This window comes from Punica granatum, chromosome 1 (genome assembly GCF_007655135.1).
Source record: "Punica granatum isolate Tunisia-2019 chromosome 1, ASM765513v2, whole genome shotgun sequence".
NCBI classification, from domain to species: domain Eukaryota; kingdom Viridiplantae; phylum Streptophyta; class Magnoliopsida; order Myrtales; family Lythraceae; genus Punica; species Punica granatum.
In genome coordinates, this window is record NC_045127.1 from 7339440 (window position 1) to 7352503 (window position 13064).

Below are 13064 nucleotides of genomic sequence, written 5' to 3' on the forward strand. Positions count from 1 at the left end.
GGTAGATATATTGATACATTTCTAATATTAAAATGTTAAATAATAAAATATAAAAATTAAGAAATTACTATCAGGGAGAAAAGGAAAAGATAATGTAGGTGAAGTCTTCGGGAGCTTATCCGATCCCGGAGAACCAATCCAATTGATCATAGTCGACTGCAAAATAAACATAATCGATTTCATGTGCTTCGATTAATAAAAACCATAAAATTAAGACTAAAATAGTAATATATATATATCACTATATATTATTATTATTATTATTATTATATACATAACAGCAATGTCTCGAGCTAAATTATCACGCCATCACATTATTAAAAATATAAAACGGAACTCTCTCGTGTTGACAGATCATTATTTATCATTTATATATAAAGAAATATTTATATTTTTTATTAAAGAAATACAAGCAACTTTTATATTGGCAACTCTATATATACAATGATATAATGAAATATATAATGGGATATGAAACTCAATATAGTGGACGTTATAGATGCCGTGAAAATTCAATATGAAATTCACTATATAGTGGATATTGAAAGCATTTTCGAAGAGGATACACATGAAAGGTACACTTAAAGTACCAAATGACATCTATATTATCGCATATAATATATAATAGTAGAATATACATAAGTATAAATGGAGAAACAAATTTAATTTCCTAGTTATGCTTTCTTTTTTGAGAAGTGGAATCATTTAAATAGAGAAAATAAGTTAGAAAAAGGGAAAAGAGAAGAAAGGAACTGTGCAATATTTTATTATAGTCCCAAATATTATATATATATATTTATTTATTTATTTATTTATATCATTATTTCTTGAATTACAATACTACACTATAATTTTTTTCGAAACAACTATATATGTTGTTGTATAAAATATTACTTCGACTTATTAGTCCAAAATATATAGATACTTGAGATCATCGATAAATTTAATGAAATTAACTAATTTTATGAAATTACTTTTTTTAGGATTAATTAGTGCATACGTTATAAATTTAGTACTCATGATATTATAAAAATATATATATAGAGAGAAGGATCTCATGATAATAAATTTTGCTAAAGAAAAAATAGAAGAAAGAATTGCAATATTAGTTAGAGCCTGAGATGTCATAATTGAAAACATTCTCCATTAAATTTATGTAAACAAAATTTATGCAAGATATCATTTGGGGAAAATAAATATGTATGTGAGTATCGAAATGGTGTTATATTCTACTTTGACATGATGTGATATGTTTAATTAAATTTCTATGTAGTTGAAATTTTTGGAGGTTGTGAGAAGAAATCAAAAGAAGAGGCAAGGAAGAAAACATTCAAAAGTTTATTAAGAAAATGTTTAAAATGGGAAAAGAAAAGGGGTAAAATTAGAAAAAAGAAAAATAAGGGATGTGCCTCTCATCTCCTTTTCCTTTTTTTATTGAAAACGGTCATTAGGATCCTTCATATATCTACTGCAAAAATGGATATGGGGAAAAAATGCCCAACCAAATATTACAAGATCGGGACATAACAGTTTATCCGCTGGGCAATCTATAAAGGAAAATTGTGAAAAAAAAATCACATCAAAATAAACACGAGTACAACTGGAGATTGCTATCTTGAAACCGTCAATCTTAATCATAACCCGTCTGTTGCATTTCACCATGGACCCCAGTGTACACCGAGAGGGGGATACTCAGTCTTGTCCATAATCTATAGAGAAATTCCACTTTCATGAAAAAAGGTGGAACAAATAAGGTGTGTGTGGTTGGTATCTGAGCGCATTGATCTCGCCACATATCACAATTCGAGACAATCAAACTTAAGGAGCTAGAGCAGTTAAGTAGCCAAGTAGTTGGAGCACTTAAATCGGTTCAAACCAGCGATCATCAATCGATCTGAATCAACATAACCCTAATAGCCTAAACCCAATATAGTCAAATCTAAGGCTTTGGAGCAGCAAGGCGGCTAGAACTCTCTTGATTGGTTCAAACTAGCGACCATCAATGGGGGAGCCAAACCTACTCAAATCAACAACAAAAAAGGAAGCCACAAAAATAATTGATTTGAACTAGTAGGAGGAAGATCGGACTGACGAGAGTCGCGATCCTATTGTGGTAGGCAGGGGATGATATCGTCGTGATAGGCGACGGAGTTGCCGAAGACGAGAAAGCCACCATCGAGGGGGAAAGAGGCTGGACCGAAATGGCGCAATGTCAAAAGGCCCATCCACAGTGCTGTCGGAGAAAGCCGCCATCAATATTGCACTAAGTTGCCACCAACGGAGACAATTAGAGCGACCCACACTCGCCAGAATTTGAGTTGTCTCATTTTCTTGAAATGCAAGGAACAACAGACTTAGTATATTTCTAAAGAAAGATGCTCTCCGACACAATCCTCAATCTTCCGTGACGTTTCTTTTAAGCAAGGAAGACCCAGGTCCCTTTTATTACGCGGGAGAGAAATGAAAAGAGTTCTATAGAATGAAACATAACTTGTGTTGGAACCCGCATTTCGCGGCGGTCTAATTTATTAACGTGTTATGTACTTTAGTAAGCATGATATTAGAAATATAATATTCTAATTCCATAGATAAGCTACTGAGAAACAGTGTTGGCATTAAGAATAAGATTTAAAAAATTGAGGATTTATGAACTAATCAAGTATGAAAAATTTTAGTTAAGAATTAAGAGACAATACATATTTTCTAAAATGAGGCCTTATAATAGGTAAAATTGATAAGAAAATAAAATATAGTTGCAAAGGAAAGAAAAGAATTAAATTATATATCGCTATGATAGTTGAAAGGGAAAAAAAGGAAGGTTTTAAAACTCTATCAAATATAACACATGGTAAGTTAAAGGGAGGTTTTAAAACTCTCCTTTAGATTATAATTAAAGTACAAAAATTCATATTGTGATTTTAGTTTGAGACAAATTGCACCATGTGGTTTTTCTAGGGATAAATAACACCGTGTAATTCAATTTGCGAGACATAATGGACCTTACCATTAATTTTTTCATCACTTTTGGTCCTCAAAATTTTATTTTTTTATTATTACCATCAAACGTTCAATTTTTTTACAATTTGGTCCTAAAATTCTGAAGAAGAAGAAGAAGAAGAAGAAGAAGAAGAAGAAGAAGAAGAAGAATAAGAAGAGAGAAAGGGCTTGAGCCACCGGTTCGCGACCTTGACCCCACCACCGAGGTTGCCGACAACCACAGAGGATGTCGAAAACCTCGATGACGGAGTCGGGGTCGCCGATTTGTGGCCCTAGTCCCCAAATCGACCGGGATCTTGAGTTCAAAATCCCCGTCGATTTGGGGGCGGGGGCTGTCAATCTGCGGCCTTGACCTCGCCTCCATAGTCGCCAACATCCTCTGTTTGAGATACTCATCGATTCGAGGGTGGGGGTCGCCAATTTGCAGCCCCGACCCCACCTCCATGGTCTCCAACATTCTTTGTGGGTGCATGCGACCTCGGTAATGGGGTCGAGGTTGCCAACCGAAGGCCCTGGTCGCTTCCCTTTTATTTTTTTATTTTTATTTTTTCGAATTTTAGGACCAAATTGAAAAAAAATTGAAAGTTTGAGAGTAATAATGGAAAAAATAAAAGTTTGAGGACCAAAGTGACAAAAAAATAATGGTGATGTCCATTATGTCACACTAAGTGAGCCACATGGTGTTATTTGTCCATGGAAAAATCACAGGGTCCAATTCGTTTTAAACTCAAACTACAATGAGGTTTTTATGCTCCGTTTAGTTTTGCAGTTAAAATCACAAAAATTTTAATTTTAACTTTAACTCAACACACTACACAATCATTTGTCATTTTCCACAATCAAAATCAAAATTACTTTAACTCTAAAACCAAACGCACCATTATACTTTTCCCTAAATAAAAATGTATATCAAATACCCACTAACTCCTATTTCCACTCGCTCTCTCTTTTCTTATTTTATTCTCTTTATTCTCTCCCCCTTCCCACCCAAGAACTGGAATCAAAGTTTACTAAGAGCATTTTTTTTGGTTCGTTCTATGCAAATATATCATGAGCAACTTACAGGAGAAAATTGTATAATGAGCAATACTAACGATTTTTTTCTAATAATAGCTTTGGTTTTCGCAAAAATAATTAAAGATGGCCAAGATCACATATGTTGTCACTTGGTTAAGTGTTTTAGGCATTATATATTATATATTGATTCTTAATACTTTTTTTTGTGTGAACCATATTACAGAAGCTCAATGGACATCGACTAATCCAATCGAATTAGGCGGTCCACTAAGAGATAAAGCTCTTGCAGCGTGAAATTTTTCCTCTTAATACATATTTTTTTATTAATATAATGTTGTAATTCTACCAATTCGAATTGGTAAAAATCCGTGTAATGTTTTTTTTATTTAGATTATAGATTTTTCCTAATGTGACGATATAATTCTACACAGATTATTAATACAATATTTTTATTTAATTGGTGTAGTTTTCAAAAATAATATGTATTTTATTATTAATTTTTTCTTTTTGAAATAGTAATAATGTAATTAAGAAACATTACATGGTGACATGCTGCGAAAATCACATGGGAACTTGCATATGCGACGACATATGGCGGAAATCAAAGAGGCCAAAGATCACACGTGTCATCACTTGATTAAGTGTTCAATGCATTATATATTATATATTGATTTGAATTAATGAAATTTGTGTAATGTTTTTTTATATAAATTATAGACATTTACTAATACGATGATATAATTCTATATAGATTACTAATACATCTTTTTTTATTTAATTGGTGTAGTATTAAAAAACAATATGTTATTATTATTATTTTACTTTTTTGAAATAGTAATTTGTAATTAAGAAACATTACATGGCGACACGTGGCAAAAATCGCATGGAAACTTGCATACAGGACGGTGTGGGGCGGAAGCTAAAGAGACCAAAGATCACACGTGTCATCACACTGTTATATTATGTCATTAAGAAACACTATATATTGATTCTTAATACATATTTTTGTGTGATTGCCAGATTGATATAGAAGTCCAATGGGTTCCGACTAATCCAGTCAAGCTGTGCGGACCCACTAAGAGGTAAAGCTCTCTCAGCGTACATTTTTTTCTTTTAATACATATATTTTTTTATTTATATGACGCTGTAATTCTATCAATTCAAACGGTTAAAAATTAATGTAATATTTTTTTATTTAAGTTATAGATTTTTACTGATAGGACGATATAATTATATATAGATTATTAATATAAATTTTTTTATTTAACTGGTGTAGTAAAAGCATATGTTTTTTATTATTAATTTTTTCTTTTTGAAATAGTAATTTTGTAATTAAAAAACATTACATGGCAACCCATGACAAAAATCACATGATACATCACATGATGACACATGACCGAAATTAAGAGGTCAAAGATTACGTATTATTATATTATTAATGTTGCGTTCGGTTTCAAAGTAAAATTTTAAAATCAGATTTTGATTTTGAAAAGAGTGATATAAATGGTTATGTATGAAATTCACTATTTGACATTGTATGAGTTATTTTGTTTTATTATGGATAGAATTAAGTTAAAGTGTAATTAAATTATATTTTGAAACCAAACAAGTTATAAGTGTTTCGGGCATTATATATTGTACATTGATTGATTTTATTTATTGATGAACGTCCAATTTGAGAGCTGAGCAATAATGAACCAGCACGCCGCCCACATTTCTTCTCAGTCAGCAGATAAAGCAGACAAACAATCCTCCGACGAGAGCTTCTCGGACGAAACCTGTTTGGTCTCTTTCTATCTCCGTCTCTCTCTCTCTTTCACAGCGTTCTCGGAGGATCAGCCCAATGAAATACCGAGAAGATTACCGACACCATCTCTGTCGCCTCTCTCTCCTCGTCCTCTCCCTCCTCTCCCTCTCTTCTTCTTCCGCCTCGTCGGACGTCTCCGACGTCTTCGAATCCTGGTGCCGGCACCATGCCAAGAGCTACTCCTCCGACCAGGAGAGGCTCCATCGCTTCAGGGTCTTCCAGGACAACTACGAATACATCGTCCAGCACAACGCGGCCGGGAATTCCTCCTGCTCCCTCGGCCTCAACGCCTTCGCCGATCTGACCCACCACGAGTTCCGATCCTACTACCTTGGTCTGTCCGGGAGTTCTGATCTCGGGCGGCGCGGGGTTGGGGTGGGACGGGACGGTGCCGTCATCGGCGAGGTTCCGGCTTCGGTTGATTGGAGGAAGAAGGGGGCAGTGACGGGCGTGAAGGATCAAGGAAGTTGTGGTATGCGGGAGAATCATTTGCTTAGCTTTTTCCTTAATCCTGCCGGTTTTGCTTTCCGACCGCCATGTTCTGTTGCAAACGCTGAGTTACTGTTCTGTCTGTTGCTGTCGGAATATTATCTCTGTTTTTGATTGAACGTCCCATCTGCTAGAGTTCGGTCACTTCGAGAAGAAGACCTCATAGAGAAAAAAGTTGCGGGGATTCCTGTGTCTTAAGCAGTACTAGTAAAGTTTGCTCTGTGACTACCAGCTGCTCTATTTTGAGCTACACGAGATCGAAACAGATAATCACGAAGGATGAATCCGAGTTCTGTGCCTAAGGGTCTCATCGCAGATATTCCAATGTGGTACTGCGTCTTATTGCCTGCCTGGTATAGTAGAGTGGCATGGGAACTAAACGGAATAACATTCCAATCGTATGATCATGAAATAAAGTTCAGTTTCCCTCTACCAGTCCAGAGGGGCCAACTGTGTTAGATATAGGTATTAGGAACTGAATCTGAAATAAGTGTTCAGCTACCTACTTGATCTGCAAGTTAACTCTGGTTTATGTTGGTGATGAAAGATGAGGAAATGAAGGACAACTTTTGATCCTTGCATTGTAGGAAGCATGGGATAAATAAGTGGATGCAGTTTATTCTCTACGACTTCATACAAATTGTTTGTTTTCGGGACCATAACTTGTCAGGAAATCTGACTAAAGCACTGTTCAGGTGCTTGTTGGGCGTTCTCAGCTACCGGTGCAATCGAAGGCATCAACAAGATTGTCACAGGATCTCTCGTCAGCCTCTCAGAACAAGAGCTAATCGACTGTGACAGAACCTTCAATGCAGGTTGTGGTGGTGGGCTCATGGATTATGCATATAAGTTCGTGATGGACAATGGCGGGATTGACACAGAAAAAGACTATCCTTTCGTAGCTCGGGAAAAGACCTGCAATAAGGAAAAGGTAACAATTAACCCTCTTCGCCATTCCTCTCACTGGGAGACCATTGCCTAGCCAATGTGTTAAAGGGTTTATATACACAGATCAGTCGCAACTGTTCCCATCATAATTATGACCATCCATACAGTTTTTTCCACACATGGACTATGCAAGAAGTTTGGCTTCCAATTATCTGAAAGGGTTATGAGTTCAGCTTCGCTTCCGCCAGTTGTATGTATGGCGCTGATATCTACTTCTTGTTTTGTCTGTGTTCCAAGCATTGCAGTTGAGGAGACATGTTGTGACAATCGATGGATATGTAGATGTGCCAGCAAATGATGAGAAGCGGCTGCTAGGGGCTGTGGCCTCTCAGCCTGTGAGTGTTGGTATTTCTGGTGGTGAGAGAGCATTTCAGTTGTACTCCGAGGTAGGTAAAAGGGGTGGATTCTCAGAATATATATATATATATATATATCTGTGTGTGTGTGTGTATAAGCTAACCCACATGATGGAAATTCGCATCTAGTGCACATTTGAGTTGTTTCTCCATCATTCTTGTCTTGAACAGCAAGAAAGTATGTTTGCGGTGTTGTGAGAAATAATTCGATGCATCCTCTAAATTAATTTCGACTCGTTTTTTCCAATAATTTTCACATCTTTTAGGACGCTCGACATGGAAAGGTGTACATTTTTTCCCAGTTTTCCTGAATCAAACCGACCAGTGTGTAAATTAACTTTGAAAGCAGAAAATCATGATTGGAAGCCTTCAGATCACCATGTCAATGGTTCCTGATGGTCATTGATTGCTCTGTAATACCTTGTTTTTGTGCTTTGTAGGGGATCTTCACTGGCCCCTGTTCAACTGACTTAGATCATGCCGTGCTGATCGTGGGTTACGGGTCGAAGGATGGCGTGGACTACTGGATTGTGAAGAATTCTTGGGGCCCAAGCTGGGGGATGGATGGATACGTGTACATGCTCCGGAACAGTGGGAACTCCGAGGGACTCTGTGGCATCAATACACTAGCCTCATACCCAACCAAAACCAAGCCCAATCCACCTCCCCCGCCACCACCAGGGCCCACAAAGTGCGACCTGTTCAACTACTGTCCTCGGGGCCAAACGTGTTGTTGTGCTTCACGTTTCATAGGAATCTGCCTCTCCTGGAAATGTTGCGGGCTTGATTCAGCAGTGTGTTGCAAGGATCATACCCATTGTTGCCCGCGCGATTATCCTGTTTGTGACACAAAAAGGAAACAATGCCTCAAGGTACCAATTTCATTCAAATCTTTATCGAACAAACTATTTCTTAGAATTTTATATTCGACATTTCTGCCTGTTTCACCCCTGCAAAAACTTGGGAAAATCTGCGGTTTCCTCCTTTTATTTTAAGAGATGATACACATACAGGAAGAAAAAACAATTATTCCACTTTATAAGATGTGTTAGTTTAGCAAACATTCTGTGTGAAGTGCAAGCTTACACATTCTCTTTATCCGTTCGCTTCTTAAGATGAGTATAACGGAAAAAACTGGACAGTCTTTCCCAGCTTCTCAAAACCAAACGATATGAGGTTTATGGACACCATTTACCTATGCTTGAGCCGATGATCGTGTTTTTGGATGAATGCCCCTAATGAAACCTTTCTTTATTTTCAGTATTCTTGGAATGTTACGGAAGGGGAGGTGCTACCGAGCATGAGAGCTACTTTCGGGAAGCCAAGCAGTTGGCGCTCCTTCGTCGAGGCTTGGATTTTCTAGGGTATTCTTTATGAAAGTACATAGAGGAAACTATTTATCGGCACACAGTTGTGGAGATTACTTCGGCAGGACGAAGTTCTGTATGTAGCTCTTGCAGGATGTATCATTTTTTTTTTAAACCATGGCTTGGTTCTCCTTTTCCATGAGAAGAGTGATGCTTTCACAATCCAACGGTGATACATTGGAATGCTCTTGCTTATTCCTGTCGTGCTCAATCTGTTCGTTTGTTTTTCCCTCGGAAATCGTTCGCTGATTTTCTTTCCTCATATGCAGGATTTTCTATCAAGATTCTTGTAGACCGAGCTTTTAATTCCCGGCGTCGAGTTTTTCTTTCTCATTCCTGCCATTGACGAGACTGAAACGAACAAGAGAGTAAGTGACTCTATTTCGCTTCAACATATATAAGTGAGACGTTCTTTCCTTTCCTTTCAACTTAAACAGTTCCTAGAGAACCCGGGCACGGTATATCAATGACAGCGGGATACTGCATTCGAGATGCTAATTGCACAACATGGTGCAACTGCGACATTTCCTCGGACTATGCAACCGAATGCGCAGTTGTTTCTATGGTCAACATGATCTTTACATTCTCCTTCCTTGTAAAAACAAGTGGGCAATATTCAGCCAAAAAAAATAAAAATAAAATACAAGAGGGCAATGAATTTCTCAATCACAAAACCGTTGAGAAGGACGTTTGGTTTTATCATTATTTATGTACTTATTTATTTTTAAATTATTTTTTATGATCAAGTGAGAACTAAGAATGAGAAGATTTATTATTATTATTATTATGTAAGGGCTGGAAAATGATCAATGAAGGAAAGGGAGCCACCCATTGGATGATATAACTTGATGATATGGAAATCAGATCTCCTTTCCAGGGATAAGCACGCGCCACGTCATCCCACGTGGAATATTCAAAGCCACACCCCATTATTTTCAATTTTCCCCCCACTCTCCTTCTTCTTGCCCTATCTATCTCCTCCACAACCTCTGCCCCTCTCCGAAACCACCCGATTTTTTTTTTATTAAGCACAATCATAATCATCATAATATTTATTTAAATAAATTTTTCCATGTAAAAAAGAAAAAAATCTTTTACGATCGGGCAATCCCTCAATCACCTAATATGCACATCTCGATTAAGTTCGTAATTCTGCGTGAATCAAAAGTGCTAAGTCTCTACATTCACATGAATTAACTATTAATGTTACAGGTGTTATGCGGAAGTCGCTATGATTTATTTTGACAAAAATAAAATTTGTTACAGTTTTTTTTTTTTTTTTACCATCAAACGATTTTCCTTAATTAATTTTTTGAAAAAAAAATATGTATAATACGGTCGATGAAATTTATCCACAGGCAAAATCTCCAGAAGAAGAAAGCAAATCTTCATAACGGAAGGAAGACATGAATGCGGCAGCAACCTGCGCCAAGCCCTCACCTCTGCTGTCCGACTGAGCTCGAAACCCTCCTCACTGCTCTTCCGAGCTGCCCCCTCATTCCTCTCCAATGGCTTTCGCTCAGCTAATCTCTTCTCCTCCTTCCTCCCTCTCCCACAATAAGCCCTCCATTAACGCCACCGCCGCCACAGGGTCATTCTCCTCTTTCTTCTGCCCGAAATTCCTTCCCTCCGCCGCCGCCGCAGGGACGGTCCACCGGGGACGGCGGAGGCGGCGGCCCAATTCCCTCCGGTGCTCAGCCTCCTCTTTCTCGGAGAAGCACCACACCGGGTCTCCGTCCTCCGACGACGTCGTCGAGCTCCCGCTCTTCCCGCTGCCCCTGGTGCTCTTCCCCGGCGCCATCCTACCGCTGCAAATCTTCGAGTTCCGGTACCGGATGATGATGCACACGCTCCTCCAGACCGACCTCCGCTTCGGCGTCATCTACACGGACTCAGTCTCCGGGACGGCTGATGTTGGCTGCGTCGGGGAGATCGTCAAGCACGAGCGGCTCGTCGACGACCGGTTCTTCCTCATCTGCAAGGGCCAGGAGCGGTTCCGCGTCACCAGTATCGTACGCACCAAACCCTACCTTGTCGCGCAGGTCACCTGGCTGGAAGACCGGCCATCCGGGGACGACGGTGGCGACGACCTGGAGTCTCTCGCCGGCGAGGTTGAGACTTACATGAAGGACGTGATCCGACTATCGAACCGGCTGAGCGGAAAGCCGGAGAAGGAGGTGCAGGATCTGAGGAGGAACCTCTTCCCGACGCCATTCTCCTTCTTCGTGGGGAGCACATTCGAGGGCGCGCCAAGAGAACAGCAGGCCCTGCTCGAATTGGAAGACACCGCTACCCGATTGAAGCGGGAGAAGGAGACACTGAGGAACACTCTCAACTACTTGACTGCGGCGACCGCTGTGAAGGATGTTTTCCCATCTTCGTGACTGATCGAATTCAAATGGGCAAAATGCCGAACCATCCGAAGAAACACTTAGGTAATTTGATCATGTATGGAGGTGTAAATTTTGATTTTGTAAATGATCTTAGTTGCTTAGCAATTAGAGTGAATGAATGGTATTCAGATACATGAAAATTGGGGAGGAAATTGCTAATATTCCCTTTCTAATTATAGAAGAACAACAAGTAAAGAAACGAGTTTGGTTTATCGAATGATTTGCTCACCTTTCAGCTGCTTTGCTCTGATCTTTCCGCTGAAATCTCGAGCAATTTAAGGAAAAGACTCAGTTGAGAGTTTGCCTAGTTTTATTGCTGCCCAGAATTTGCAATAGCCACATTTGGAGAATACTGCGAAGAGGTTAAAGAGTGTTTGTGGATTGAAGGATTGAGGATAGTAATTGATTGTTTAGGCACCGCGTCTTGCAAACTTCGATAAAACTGCAAGTGTTCTGCGGTTTTATTGAACTATGGTTCGGGTGCTTGTCAGAATAAGGTTCTTGATCTGCAATATCATCATATGAATCACGGGTCTTTTCCAGTCTTCTGGTGCTTTGTTATGAGTATTGCTTCATTCTGACATAAGTTTGCGCTGTGGTAGAGATAGTCTAGAGCAGAATTAGCCGCTGATGCTTGCAATGCGATACCCATCTTTTGATTCCCTGCCCCCACATTGGAATCGTTTTAATACTGTTCCCTAGTCTTGAGAGGGACCTAGAACTATCTCGTTTCTCCTTGCGGAGGCATTCAATATCGTAGCCGGACTGAAATGTATACCTCCCCCTGTTTACTTCTTTGTTTGCCCAGATCTGCAGCCTTATCTCAAATACTCTTCCTTCCTTTCTGTGGTTCATGTTGACACGGCATAACATTCGTGAGGTTATATGTGGATTCTCTGCTCTTTGAATTGCGCAAGCAAGCGAAGAGCGCACGCCCATGGCACAGCTCTGGTTAAAGTTTTAATGGCGGTATCGGGTAAAGAAGACGAGACGAGTTTGAAGATGTCTTAACAAGTTGGCAAAGTTCATATTCTCTTTTGCTCGTGGGCGTGTACCACTGCCCTTTACACCCTGGTCGCAGAACAGCACCTTTGCTTTGTGCTTCTGGTTTCTTTTTCTTGAACTTTTTGTACCGTCGGTTTTGCGGGAGGAAGTTTGTGAAGGAATATAACGAATCGGGTTTGTCGTGGTTGATTTGCTCTTCACGGTTCATATTGTTCCGAGGGTGACGTTTCTGTCATGTATTCTTACTTAGACATCTCCCTGTACGGGGAGATGCTGGAAGAATAAACGAGGAATAACGTTACTGAACTATTGGCCAATGCAGTGGTCCGCCCTCTATATGCCTGAAATCCGGATATGTTCTGTTCATCGTTAGATCAACTTAATGAAGCATTTCTGGTGAAATTAAACAATGCAGAGGCGAGGTACGGAAATCCCCGGGCCGAGATATCGCCCAAACGGCAAATGAGCTAAGCAGTTAGATATCACAGAGTACATCCAACCAAACCTGCGATTAATGCCTTCCTAACAAGCTTAATTAGCCCTTCTGACCTCCTTGGAGTCGTCCGGCAGAAAAATTTGATTTCCATATCGGTAATACGACTGAAATTTATAATATTACGCATGTGAATAAACATTTACTAGTATATAGATACGAGAGATTTTTTGGTGATCATACCTTACAACA

General features: G+C 39.1%; 2 protein-coding genes across 5 annotated transcripts; both read left to right on the forward strand.

Annotated features, from left to right (window-relative positions):
- Window positions 1-5704: 5704 nt before the first annotated feature.
- Window positions 5705-9713, forward strand: LOC116213354 (cysteine proteinase COT44). Of its 2 annotated transcripts, none has more exons than XM_031548249.1 (6): window positions 5705-6293; window positions 7006-7241; window positions 7504-7644; window positions 8055-8486; window positions 8876-8978; window positions 9251-9713. In XM_031548249.1, the coding sequence occupies exons 1-5, from the start codon at window positions 5858-5860 to the stop codon at window positions 8975-8977; spliced, it is 1347 nt and encodes a 448-aa protein (XP_031404109.1). In that variant the 5' UTR covers window positions 5705-5857; the 3' UTR covers window position 8978; window positions 9251-9713. The 2 variants fall into 2 exon arrangements, 1 of the variants encoding a protein (XP_031404109.1); XR_004158072.1 differs by having other exon boundaries at window positions 5706-6293; window positions 8876-9057.
- A 680-nt stretch (window positions 9714-10393) lies between these two features.
- On the forward strand, window positions 10394-12568 carry LOC116213367 (lon protease 2-like). 3 transcript variants are annotated; one of them, XR_004158079.1, is made up of 2 exons: window positions 10394-11416; window positions 12183-12568. XR_004158079.1 is itself a non-coding variant. In XM_031548257.1 (1 exon), exon 1 carries the CDS (start codon window positions 10490-10492, stop codon window positions 11363-11365), a length of 876 nt encoding a protein of 291 aa, XP_031404117.1. In that variant the 5' UTR covers window positions 10394-10489; the 3' UTR covers window positions 11366-11591. The 3 variants fall into 3 exon arrangements, 1 of the variants encoding a protein (XP_031404117.1); XR_004158083.1 differs by having other exon boundaries at window positions 12240-12568; XM_031548257.1 differs by lacking the exon at window positions 12183-12568 and having other exon boundaries at window positions 10394-11591.
- Window positions 12569-13064: the final 496 nt, after the last annotated feature.

Coding starts and splice junctions, on each gene's coding strand:
- LOC116213354 (XM_031548249.1), top strand. CDS start 5,858: ATGAAATACCGAGAAGATTACCGACACCATCTCTGTCGCCTCTCTCTC. Junction 6,294..7,005: donor GAAGGATCAAGGAAGTTGTG/GTATGCGGGAGA, acceptor AGCACTGTTCAG/GTGCTTGTTGGGCGTTCTCA. Junction 7,645..8,054: donor CATTTCAGTTGTACTCCGAG/GTAGGTAAAAGG, acceptor TGTGCTTTGTAG/GGGATCTTCACTGGCCCCTG.
- LOC116213367 (XM_031548257.1), top strand. CDS start 10,490: ATGGCTTTCGCTCAGCTAATCTCTTCTCCTCCTTCCTCCCTCTCCCAC.